At 42.2% G+C, this 12714-nt stretch overlaps 1 protein-coding gene across 3 annotated transcripts in view; it reads left to right on the top strand.

The window, feature by feature from the left end:
- Positions 1 to 10059, top strand: part of LATS2 (large tumor suppressor kinase 2) — a 105565-nt gene extending 95506 nt beyond the window's left edge. For 2 of the 3 annotated variants that reach the window (XM_058547821.1, XM_058547822.1), the window contains exons 5-8: positions 191 to 773; positions 1968 to 2150; positions 4371 to 4477; positions 7690 to 10059. In XM_058547821.1, coding sequence (XP_058403804.1) covers positions 191 to 773; positions 1968 to 2150; positions 4371 to 4477; positions 7690 to 8184 — 1368 coding nt within the window. In that variant the 3' untranslated portion in view covers positions 8185 to 10059. The remainder of the gene's footprint in view (positions 1 to 190; positions 774 to 1967; positions 2151 to 4370; positions 4478 to 7689) is intronic. The other variant, XM_058547823.1, reaches the window with a different exon arrangement.
- The last annotated feature ends 2655 nt before the right edge of the window (positions 10060 to 12714 follow it).

Raw genomic sequence — 12714 nt, 5'->3', positions numbered from 1 at the left:
ATTTGTGTCTATATATGGATATAAAGAACAATACCAATTATTATCTTACTTGCAGTGTATTGGACCTGTTCTATATTCTTATTTCTGTAGATTAAGTTAGGGTCCACTCACTTCTAGGGCATCTCTCACCCCACCCATTTCCTGTCATGGGGTTCCTCTAACATGACTCTTCCTGATTTTCCTTCTACAGGCTGGACTCTGTGAGGCTGAGCAGGAACAGATGAGAAAGATTCTTTACCAGAAGGAGTCTAATTACAACAGGCTGAAGAGGGCCAAGATGGACAAGTCCATGTTTGTGAAAATCAAAACCCTGGGGATTGGTGCCTTTGGAGAAGTGTGCCTCGCTTGTAAAGTGGACACTCACGCCCTGTACGCCATGAAGACCCTGAGGAAGAAGGATGTCCTGAACCGGAATCAGGTGGCCCACGTCAAGGCTGAGAGGGACATCCTGGCTGAGGCAGACAATGAGTGGGTGGTCAAACTCTACTACTCCTTCCAAGACAAGGACAGCCTCTACTTCGTGATGGACTACATCCCTGGGGGGGACATGATGAGCCTGCTGATCCGGATGGAGGTCTTCCCTGAGCGCCTGGCCCGGTTCTACATCGCAGAGTTGACCCTGGCCATCGAGAGTGTCCACAAGATGGGCTTTATCCACCGAGACATCAAGCCAGACAACATTTTGATAGATCTTGATGGCCACATCAAACTGACAGATTTTGGCCTCTGCACTGGATTCAGGTGGACTCACAATTCCAAATACTACCAGAAAGGTATTGTCCTAGGCATGCCACATCCACTTTCTACATCTAGACATAAGTAAACCACCTAAGGTAACTGTGTCCCACCCTGGTGGCACCTAATCATTTGGAAACTATCTGTCACTCCATTATATTATAATTTGGTGTGATGTCCTTTTCTCCCTAAAGGAATAGTGTGATATGTGTGAGGTTTTTTTTTTAAGTTAGTGGATTTAAGTTTTACTATAATATTTTTAGAACAATGGGCTATGGGGTGTCATCGGGCCTTTGTGAGGAACCATCACTCTGCCCTATTAAAATGTGCCACAAAAAATAAGTCTCACAACTTCCCAAGAAGTCCTGTGTTAATGCTAACCTGAATCTATCTATGGGTGTAGGTATAGGTAGATATAGATATAGATATAGTTTAACTCCATCTCCTGTAGTTCTGCTGGTCATTATCTTACTTATGGCTCAGATTCTTGAAATAGTTACTGTAATACCATAGCTCAGGCTTTTTTTTTTTTTTTCGGTGAGGAAGATTCACCCTGAGGTAACATCTGTTGCCAGTCTTCCTCTTTTTGCTTGAGGAAGATTTACCCCAAGCTAACATCTGTGCCAGTCTTCCTCTGTTTTGTCTGTAGGTCACTGCCACAGCATGGCTGACGAGTGGTGTAGGTCCACGCCTGGGAACTGAACCCCGGGCCACTGAAAGTTAACCACTAGGCCATGGGGCCGACCCCTCAGGCTTTTTTTTAAACTCAGGACTAATCTTAAATCATTTAATACATTCCCATTTTCTGGCATTGAAGTCATTTTTGTTTATATCTTTTAAATCCTCTTATGCTTTTCCATGCTTATCTTAAAACACGTTTTGTCAAATAGGTGTAGGTCTTTTGAGATTGGCCTGAGAAGTGCTTAGAATGTCACCACAGTTATCTAAGCCTTTCTTACTCAGTGTCACGCTGTCCCCTCAGCACAGCGTCCAGCTCCTGTGATCACTTCTTCTGTTGTTTCTTTCTTGGTGCATTTACCTCACAGCTTACAGCTCAGACCCAGGAACCAAAGGCCAGTTGCTGTTGGGGTGGATTCTTTATCTTCATGTACCAGAAGCTAAATTGAATTACTTTTCCCTTTGAAGCTATGGATTTGTTGCATTGTTGAATTGTGAAAAGTTACTTTGTTTTTTATTCTCTTCTTTTACCACCCCTGAATCCTGGGTGAAAGGGAGCCACATCAGACAAGACAGCATGGAGCCTAGCGACCTCTGGGACGATGTGTCTAATTGTCGATGTGGAGACAGGCTGAAGACCCTGGAGCAGAGAGCCAGGAAGCAGCATCAGAGGTGTCTGGCTCACTCCCTGGTTGGGACTCCAAATTACATTGCGCCAGAAGTGCTCCTCCGAAAAGGTACGTGCTTGGGCCCCTTGCCTCAAGTGCTCCACAAGCCAGCTGCCCAACTGGAGGCCATCTTGACGTCAAAGCTGTGGAGCCAGATGACCTCCAGAGAATCTCTCCAGCTTCAGCTTTCCAAGACTCTTGATGTTCCTAGTGTATTTTTATACTCATGGAAGCCTGAGAGTGAAATTATTCCCTTAACAAACAGGCTTCCAGCATGTCTCATTTCTGTTTTTGAGCTGCCCTTGCTCCCAGAGTGAGAAAAGACACGCACCATTAGGCCGGTCTCTGTTTGCCCCTTCCTTTGGCTGGAAAGTGATAGATTGGATGTAGGGTGTGGGCTTTCTACCTTACACCCAAGGGAGGGGGCCGGCCCCATGGCGTAGCAGTTAAGTGCGCGTGCTCAGCTGCTGGCAGCCCGGGTTCCGATCCCAGGCGCACACTGACGCACTGCTTGTCAGGCCATGCTGTGGCGGCGTCCCACGTAAAATGGAGGAAGATCGGCACGGATGTTAGCCCAGGGCCAGTCTTCCTCAGCAAAAAGAGGAGGATTGGCATGGATATTAGCTCAGGGCTGATCTTCCTCAAAAAAAAAAAAAAAAAAACCCAAGGGAATCACTCCAGAACTGGTTTTGACAGAGTCATATGATAGAAACAACTCTGAGGGTCACAGGGATACCACTCAGTCTGCCTAAGCCATACATTTCCAGGCTCCAGCTTTAGCTCTTCCTTGCCCAGGCTCCTAGCTGGGTGTACCATCTCCAACTGGTTATTAAGTATGACAGAATACAAATATTGTTTTCCTCCAGTTCTTCCCTGCAAATCCAGAAGCATCTTGAAGGTAAGATGTGGGGACACTAATGTGCCTAAAATTACAATTGCTCAGTAAAATCGGTCTCCTGGGTGGATGCTCTGTTCCATCAAATACAATACCTGACTGAGTACAGGAGGAATCTTTCAGTGATCAGTTGCATGGCCCGTAGCAACAGTGGTTGTTGATCTGATCCTGTGTAATAAATCCGGAGATCAGTAGCCTGTCTTTTCACATGTGTTGTTTCCAGTCTTTGGAGCCATCCAGACTTGGTTCCAATCTGAGTTTTCTTTGTTAGTTGTGGTAATCCAAGGTGAATTACCTAACCACTCAGAGCACAGAGAGACAGAGAGAACAGTGACTACTTTGAGAGGTTGTTGAATCAACCTTGCCACCCAGTAAAGGTCTCATTCTCCCCCTCCTCTCCAAGTGGGAGGTGAGAGGTGCTGGGCTGTAGGGGAGGACATCCCTGTCTCCCCACCCTGCCCGTCTCCAGCACAGTCCTCTGGACTGTGCAGCAGTCCAGAGGAACCAGTGGTTGGAGTTTCTCTGCAGCCTCCAGTGCCAGGCTAGGGCAGGAGGAGAGGGGATGGGGGGAGAACAGAGGGCGTCTGAAGGAACTAGCCTGGCAAATATGGCCGGCAGGTCTTACGGCCCAGTCACACTTAGCAAGGATGAGGTGACGTCAGGACTGGAGCATGGCTTGGCTTGGGCTGTGGGCTTTGGAGGAGAAGTGGGAGAAAATCAAAGAGAAATGAACCTGCTCTCCAGACCGCTTGAGACTGGCCCTGATCAAGCCGCAGGACGTCCTGCCTCAGCCGCCAGGGCTGGGAGCTCCGTTCGCGCCTCGCACAAGAGCGTCTCAGGTGACAGGTGTCTCCTTTGCCAGAGTGCTCCCTTTCCCCCTCCTTTTCTCCACATTCCTCAGTTCTCCCAAAACTGACTAAGGAAGCCTCCCCAGGAAGCCCTCCTGACTGACCACACCTGACTATTCACAGGTCTTAGCACTCTCTGTTTTTCAGTTAATACTGTTTTAATTTGTGTCCGTTTGTATGCTCTTTAAGAACTTAAAATTCTGGTTAGTATTGTTGCTAACAGTAACAGTAATCTTTTTAAATTAAAAAGTCTTTTCTTATTTTGAAAAGCATCCTGTGTTTATCACAGACTAATGACTGAAAATAAGAAAGTACAGGTGACCGTATCCTCCCCCTGAAGACGGTGGCCACTCCAGCGGGTCCTTCTCGGCCTTCTGAGCCGCAGGTGCAGGGAGTCACAGTTTGTGTTTGTCTGTTTTCTCTTACCCAGCGTGTGACTTGAGCAAGCCGTCCCACTTAACAGTCAGTCGTTCAGGATTTCATAAAACTCCTCTCTGAGAAGAATGCGTGCCTGTGCTGGGGCCTGAGTGAGACTTTGTCTTTCAGGATACACTCAGCTCTGTGACTGGTGGAGTGTTGGAGTGATTCTCTTCGAAATGCTGGTGGGGCAGCCGCCCTTTTTGGCCCCTACTCCCACAGAAACCCAGCTAAAGGTAACTGAGGGGAGAACACGCATCTGCCTGCTGCAGAGATATGCAGTGTTCTGATGGGCCCATGAATCTGGGGTCAACATTTGACCTCTTGTTCTGAATACTGTAGAAATGTCAATTGTTTATAATGGGATTTTTTTTTTTCAGTATTATTGTTATTACCTGTTTAAAAATTTTTGTTTTAATAAGTAAAGCCACGGAGTTAGACTTCAGGTTTTTTTGGTGTGGTTTTTTTGTTTGTTTGTTTGCTGAGGAAGATTCGCCCTGAGCTAACAACTGTTGCCAGTCTTCCTCCATTTTGTATGTGGGACACTGCCACAGCATGGCCACTGACGAGTGGTGTAGGTCTGCACCCAGGAACCAAACCTGGGCTGCCGAAGTGGAGTGCACCAAACTTAATCACTAGGCCACTGGGCCAGCCCAGACTTGAGTTTTGATATATTTGTGTATCTGAAATTTGATTTGAACCATTGGTCATCTGCCATCTTGGTATTTCCAGGTGAGAACTATGAGCAGGGAGAAGCAGTAAAGGCATGCTCAGATCTGTTCTTTACCACCACCCATGCCCACCATGCAAAAAGCCAACCTCGGGGCCGGCCCTGGGGTGTAGCGGTTGGGTGCACGCGCTCCGCTGCTGGCGGCCCGAGTTCAGATCCCGGGCGTACACCGACGCACCGCTTGTCTGGCCATGCTGAGGCGGCGTCCCACATACAGCAACTAGAAGGATGTGCAGCTATGACATACAACTATCTACTGGGGCTTTGGGGGGAGAGGGAGGAGGATTGACATGGATGTTAGCTCAGGGCTGATCTTTCTCACCAAAAAAAAAAAAAAAAGCCAACAGAAAACCTATGACTATTCCTAAAGAAATCAGTTTGTTTATTTGGATGTTATATCATTACTGTTTGCAAATTATCAGCTATGTGGTCAGGCTAGTTGTGCATATTTCTAATATTCATTTGAAGTAATTAGAGAATTATTCTGTCAATTAATCATTTAATACTAAATAATTAGTTTTAGAATGATGGCCATTTACTCTCTCTGAAATAAACGATTTGATGACTTAAGTAGAATTGAATTAGAATCTGATGAACTCTGTGGAACTTCTCAGAACAGTGTGCTTACCCACAGACACACACATTTGCTAACAATTCTAGGAAGTATTCATATGCCCCAGAGTCCATGGCAGACCCTAAATTAATAATCCATTCATTAGAAAAATCCTAAATTAAGGCTTAGTTTTACTCCAGGAACAGTAAAATTGGAATTTATCATTATCTGTACCTTAATTGAACTGTTGGAGCATTCACTAATTTGCCTGCATGAAAATAACCCAATTTTTTTATTGTGATAAAATTTACCATTTTTAATTGTACAATTCAGTGGCATTAAGTACACTTAACAATATTATGCAACTGTCACCATTACCTATTTCCAGATATTTTCATCATCCCAAACAGAAACTGTCCCCATTAAACAATTCCCCATTCCTTCCTCCCCCAGCCCCTGTGACCTCTCTTCTACATTCTGTCTCTATGAATTTGCCTGTTCTAGGTACCTCATGTAAGTGGAATCATATAATATTTGTCCTTTTGTGACTGGCTTATTTCACTTAGCATAATGTCCTCAGGGTTCATCCATGTTGTAGCATGTGACAAGATTTCCTTCGTTTTTAAGGCCGAATAATATGCCATTGTATATGTATATATGTACCACATTTTGTTTATCCATCATCCAGTGATGGACACTTAGGTTGTTTCACCTTTTGGCTATTGTGAATAATGCTGCTATGAACATCAGTATGTATACAAGTATCCATTTGAGTCCCTGCTTTCAATTCTTTTGAATATATACCCAGAAGTGGAATTGCTGGATCATATGATCATTCTGTGTTGAACTTTCCGAGGAACCACTAAACTGTTTGCCACAGTGGCTGCACCATTTTACATTCCCACCAACAGTGCACAAGTGTTCCCATTTCTCTGCATCCTCACCAGTCGTTATTTTTCTTTTTTTTTCATAATAGCCATCCTAGTGGGTATGAGGTGGTATCTCATTGTAGTTTTGATTTGTATTTCCCTAATGATTGTATTTCCCTAATGATTAGTGATGTTGAGCATCTTTTCATGTGCTTATTGGACATTTGTATGTCTTCTTTGGAAAATGTCTATTCAAGTGTTTTGCCCTTTTTTAATCAGGTTGTTTTTTCTTGTTGAGTTGTAGGCGTTCTTTATATTTTCTGGATATTAATCCCTTATCAGATATATGCTTCGCAAATATATTCTCCCATTCCATAGCTTGCACTCTGTTAATAGTGTCCATTGATGCACAAAAGTTTTAAATTTTGGTGAAGTCCAATTTATATATTTTTTTCTTTTGTTGCCTGTGTTTTTGGTATCATCTAAGAAATCATTACCAAATCCAATGTCATGAAGGTTTTCCCCTATGTGAGTTTTATAGTTTTAGCTCTACGAAAATAACTCCTCAGGTTTAAACCAACCCTCCCACCCATACGGCCACCTACCTCCATGCCTTACCCAATGCCTGGTCATCCCAGCTAGTAGCCAGTTATATTGGCCTTGTTTTATCCTGATTCTAAGTAGACATAATAAAGAAGTCCCTTAGGTTTTCTCTTCATGGTAGACACATCTCTATGACAAATGTATTTACTGAGCATCCAAAGGGCTGGTCTGTGTGTTTGAGCATCACAAACGTGAGGCCAAGGCCGTAGGGTTAGTCAGCTTTATTATTATTCTCCGTGAGGTTGCCTTTTTTGTTGTTTGGTTTTTTTTTTAACAGAACCCCAGTGGACCATCTCTCAGCCACAATAAGTATTGAGTGAGAACCATAATGATTCAACAGAAATCTGTTGCCATAGCTAAAGAAATGACTCGTAGAGAATCAGCCTCTTCATTTTTGTGGAAAGCACAAAATTCTTTTGCTAAACAGTATTTCTCATAGAAGAAAATCAATCTCCTTTGGTCTGTTTTTGGCTTCTCATGCCGTGCATTGGGCTGTGAGCCCCCTACTAAAACCGCACGGACCTTTAAAGCTGCTCAGATCCACACTGCTGCTTCTGTGTCTGCTCTAATTGTTCTTCTGTCATGACACTAGAATTATTTCAAGGTCACGTCCTCATGCACTGTCTCAGAACTGCCCTAGTTGGCTTTGAGATATGAGGTGAAACTACAACTTTGGTTCTGTTGTCTCTTCAGGTGATTAACTGGGAGAACACGCTCCACATTCCAACCCAGGTCAAGCTGAGCCCCGAGGCCCGGGACCTTATCACCAAGCTGTGCTGTGCCGCTGACCACCGGCTGGGGAGGAATGGGGCTGATGACCTGAAGGCTCATCCATTCTTCGGCACCATTGACTTCTCTAGTGACATCCGGAAGCAGCCAGCCCCCTATGTTCCCAAGATCAGCCACCCCATGGACACCTCAAATTTTGACCCCGTCGATGAAGAAAGCCCTTGGAATGATGCTAGTGAAGACAGCACCAAGGCCTGGGACACACTCACATCCCCAAATAACAAACACCCTGAGCACGCGTTTTATGAATTCACTTTTCGAAGGTTCTTTGATGATAACGGTTACCCCTTTAGGTGCCCAAAGCCTTCAGGAGCAGAAGCTTCACAGACTGAGAACTCTGATTTGGAAAATTCTGACCTAGTGGATCAGGCTGAAGGTTGCCAACCGGTGTATGTATAGACAATGACTCGGCATCCCCGACTCTGCTTCTTCAGAAGTCCAGGGGGCGCATAGCTGGTTCCTTAACAGGCCAATGGACGTTGAGGCCAGCTTTGCTTAAGTTAGTGCATTGATTACTTCACTTGAAATTCTGTTCTTCACCAAAAAATCCCAAAACAAACAAGAAAGCTTTTTAAAAAAGTACTCAAGTGTAGCAGATCTTCATTTCTAGATTCTGGTTGATGGCAGGAGGCGGGGCGGGGTGTCAACATTGCTTTGAATTGACTTTTGAGGACCTTCACTGCATTAAAACAATATTTTTAAAAATTTAATACAGTTTAGAAAGAGCACTTATTTTGTTTATAGCCATTTTTCTTACTAAATTATAGGGATTAACTTTGAGAAATCATGCTGCTGTTATTTTCTACATTTGTATTTTATCCATAGCACTTATCCACATTGAGGAAAAGACATAAAAACTGAAGAACATGTGATAAGAAATCTCTGTGCAATAATGTAAAAAAAAAAAAAAGATAACACTGTTCTGATGTTACTGATACATTTTATTCACACAATGGTTTTTCTTTTATATTTTTTCCCACATTTCAAAATTGTGATATAATGTTAAAAGCTGCTTTTTTTTTCTGCTTTTTGCATATTATAGTATATTAGAAAGTGTGAACAAGGTGATTATGTGGGTATGATTTCAGATGTCTGGTGTGTAGAAAGTGCTGCATGAGCAGGGTTTTTCTATTATAAAATTACCATATCTTGCCATTCACAGCGGGTTCTGTGAATATGTTTTTACCAAGTATCTTTAAATGAGATGTTCTAGACAGTGTGCTGATAACGTAGCGTGTGGGTGACTTCTTCGCTATGATTGTATCCCTTATTGTTTTGTTAAACAAATGCAGATGTGTAAATGAGAAGTGATTTTTTTGTGTGTGTCTTGGGTGTGATTGGATTCTTTTGGGGGTGAGCTTAAACATTTGTCATATACTAAACTTGTATACATCAAAAGGGATTAATTTAGCTATTCCAAAAATTTTAAGTTAATCATGGAACTATGTCCATTTCAATAGTCAGTATGCTTTTTCGTTCTTGGTGTACCTGATGTGTGGAATCAGTGGCTGTGACCCTGCTACCAGCAGACTGCCCACACTGGAAGGTCTGCATGACGCTGTTCCTCCTGCTGTCACAGACAGCTGAGGTGTTACCATGAGGAGATTTAGTAATCTGAGGGTTCCTTCACATTTTTGTTGTTGTTGTGCTTTGAAGTATCAATCTTAACTTGGTTTTAAAAATACATTTTTCTAATCTTTGTAAAACAGCAAGGATTATTCAAAGTGACATTGGAATAAAAAATAATTAAGCCATACATATTTTCTTAGAAGTGTAGATGTATATATAACTACATAGATAAACACACAAAATATTCCTTATTTCAAATTAGTATGATTCCTATTTAAAGTGATTTATATTTGAATAAAAAGTTGAATTTTTTTTGCTTTTTGAAAAATCCAATGCATCATATTTTTCATTGTATTATTCTACATATTTTTCCTTCAAGTTTTTAGCATAATGTATCCATTATTTAGTATATATCTAGGCAGCAACACTTATAAGTTTATCAGTGTCTAAACTAAAAACACACGATTCCTGTGTACTGGTTTACATTTGTATGAATGGCAACTTCTGGAGTCTGCTGTGCTTGTCTCGTGACTGTCAGTATTGTCGCTACTTTATAGTGATGCCGTGTCATTATTTACAGCGCTCTGACATACTTTCATGTGGTAGTTTCTTTCTCAGGAACCGTTTAACTATTATTTATTGATATATCATTGCCTTCGAAAAGCTTCTACTGGCACAATTTATTATTAAAATTTTTAATCCAGATCCCTTAGTTGGTGTCATGTTTTATGGGAACTTGTAGATTCTTGCTTTTATCAGCGTATTGTAACCCTCCCACACCTTCCCAGTGATTCACATGCAGCCAGGGTTGCCAACAGCTGATGGAGCCACTGTTACAAGAGGGGAAGGAGAAGAGCTTCCCTAGACAGGGTTCTGTCTCAGGAAGGGTCTGGTGTGTGGGGGAAAAAATAGGCTTTCAGGTCACACACACAAAGTCCATATCAGAGTGTGGTTCTGTGACCCAGCTTCTCTTCTATAAGACGGTGACAAAATATACCTCATTAGGATTGTTGAGTGGATTAACTGAGATATCAAATGTGTATAGTGGGTGATAGAATAAATCATGAGTAGGAGCTAATTTCCCCACGTGAGAGAGTTAAACTGAAAGGACAAGTGTAGCATCCTGAACTTTGGTTTAAAATAGTTGGTGGGGGCCGGCCCCATGGCTTAGCGGTTGAGTGGGTGCGCTCTGCTGCTGGCGGCCCAGGTTCGGATCCCGGGCACGCACCGACGCACTGCTTCTCCGGCCATGCTGAGGCCGCCTCCCACATGCAGCAACTAGAAGGATGTGCAGCTATGGCATACAACTATCTACTGGGGCTTTGGGGGGAATAAATAAATAAATAAAATTTAAAAAAATAAATAAAATGGTTGGTGGTATTAGGAAATTTAGAAAATATAATAGCTTGTTTTACTTTGGGTTAGTCTTTGAATGGGTACAATCACGTGGTTTAAAATTAAAATGTATAGGGGCATAGTGATTAAGTTTGCGCATTCCACTTCGGTGGCCTGGGGTTCGTGGGTTCAGATCCCAGGCGGAGACCTACACACCATTCATCGAGCCATGCTGTGGCAGCATCCCACATACAAAATAGGGGAAGATGGGCACAGATATTAGCTCAGAGACAATTTTCCTCACCAAAAAATAAAATTAAAGAAATTAAAATGTATAAAAGGATGAACAACAAAATGTCTTCTGTCATTCAATTCACCTCCCCACAGACAATAAATAATATTAGTTTTTTGTGTATCCTTAGGGAAATGAAACTTTATGCATACACAGCACAAGAAAATATGTTTATGTATGCTTCTCTGCCTCTTTTACACAAACGGAAGAATTATGCATATTTTTCTGGGTCTGTTTTCTTCACTTGGCAGTCTATACCAGTGCATAAGAAATTTTTCATCCTTTATAATTACTGCATGGTATTCCATCTTTAGGGTATATTATAATCAAACCAGCACCATACTGATGGACATATCAGTTGTTTCTGATCTTTTTATATTATAAATAATGTTGGAATAAATCATCTCTTATAGCCATCATTTTGTGCAGGTGCAAGTAAATATGTAGGATAGATTCCTAGAGGTGGAATTACTAGGTCAAAAGTTAAATGTATTTGCAATTTTGTTGCCAAATTACCCTGCAGAAATCTTGGGAGAAACTCCTCCATGGCTCTCTTCTATACATCTTGCTGAGTATGCCAAGAAAGCAAGACCCTGACCACTCTACATGGACCATTTCTCAGGATTGGGTTTGCAGTGAGCAACCTTGAGGGATGAGGTAATGTCTCCCTTGAGGACAAAAACGTAAGCTTGCTTACTGCTTGCTATAAAAGGGGTAGACTCCTCAAGCTCACTGTACCTGAGCAGAATCCATCTGGGTCTGCTCTGCTTCCCCTGTGAGACTTGGGGGTGAGGAGAATTGTGCAAACATGCTGACACTCATGCTGCTGAATGTGCTGTGAGTAATCGAGTCCTTTGTCTCTGATCCAGGAGTCTCTTGTCTTATTCCAGGATCCATGAAAGAATAACAGGCTACCTCATTAGCGTGTAAGTAGTGTAAAATCAAATCTTAGCTCTGACAACAGGTATTGTGCCAATATATACTCTCAAAAGAAATATATGGGAGTGTTTACTGAGAGCTTTGCCAACCACACAATGTATTATCAACCTGTTTGATCTTTGCCCATTGACTAGGTGAAAAAAAAGATATCTTGGTTTACTTTTACTTAACGTTTCTCTTATTTTGAAAGAAGTTGAGCATCTTTGTGTATACTTAATATCCATTTGAATATCCTTAAAAAGTAATGATCCTAATATATATGCATTATTTGAGTGTTGGTGCCTAAGGCCTTCCTCAGAGTATCCCTAAAGATTTCCATTCCCTTCTCACTCTTCATCTTCTCTTCCTGCTCAGCTAAAGTGAATTGTTTAACTGGGCTAGTGGCCAGATAACAGATTACTGAGAATTTTCCAGTGTTTCTGATGGATTCCGTCCAAGGCGAATACTCTGCTCAGAGCGTTGTGAGGGTGCAGTCACACCTGGCTTCGACATATCTGTGGGCATTTTTGGGTGTGATTGGAGTCTGTTGAGGAAACAAATATTATGTTCCTTCCAAATTTCCTTCTTTGCGCTTTCATGTTATGTGTCCCTTGATGATTCTAAAGGCACATCATGAAGAGAAAATACAGCTAGCATGGTGGGCTTTCCCTGAACCTTCTGTGCTCTGAACCATTTTTCAGTTGCAAATTTTTGAAATGGAGTTTATCAAATTCATCCTACTTTCTCCAGATTTGACTTATAAACCAAGCTTAAAGCCCCAGTATTTAACTAATATTTTATTTCCACTGGCAAAA

The sequence above is a fragment of the Diceros bicornis genome, chromosome 9 (assembly GCF_020826845.1).
Source record: "Diceros bicornis minor isolate mBicDic1 chromosome 9, mDicBic1.mat.cur, whole genome shotgun sequence".
NCBI lineage: Eukaryota > Metazoa > Chordata > Mammalia > Perissodactyla > Rhinocerotidae > Diceros > Diceros bicornis.
This window is presented reverse-complemented; position numbering and strand designations above follow the sequence as displayed.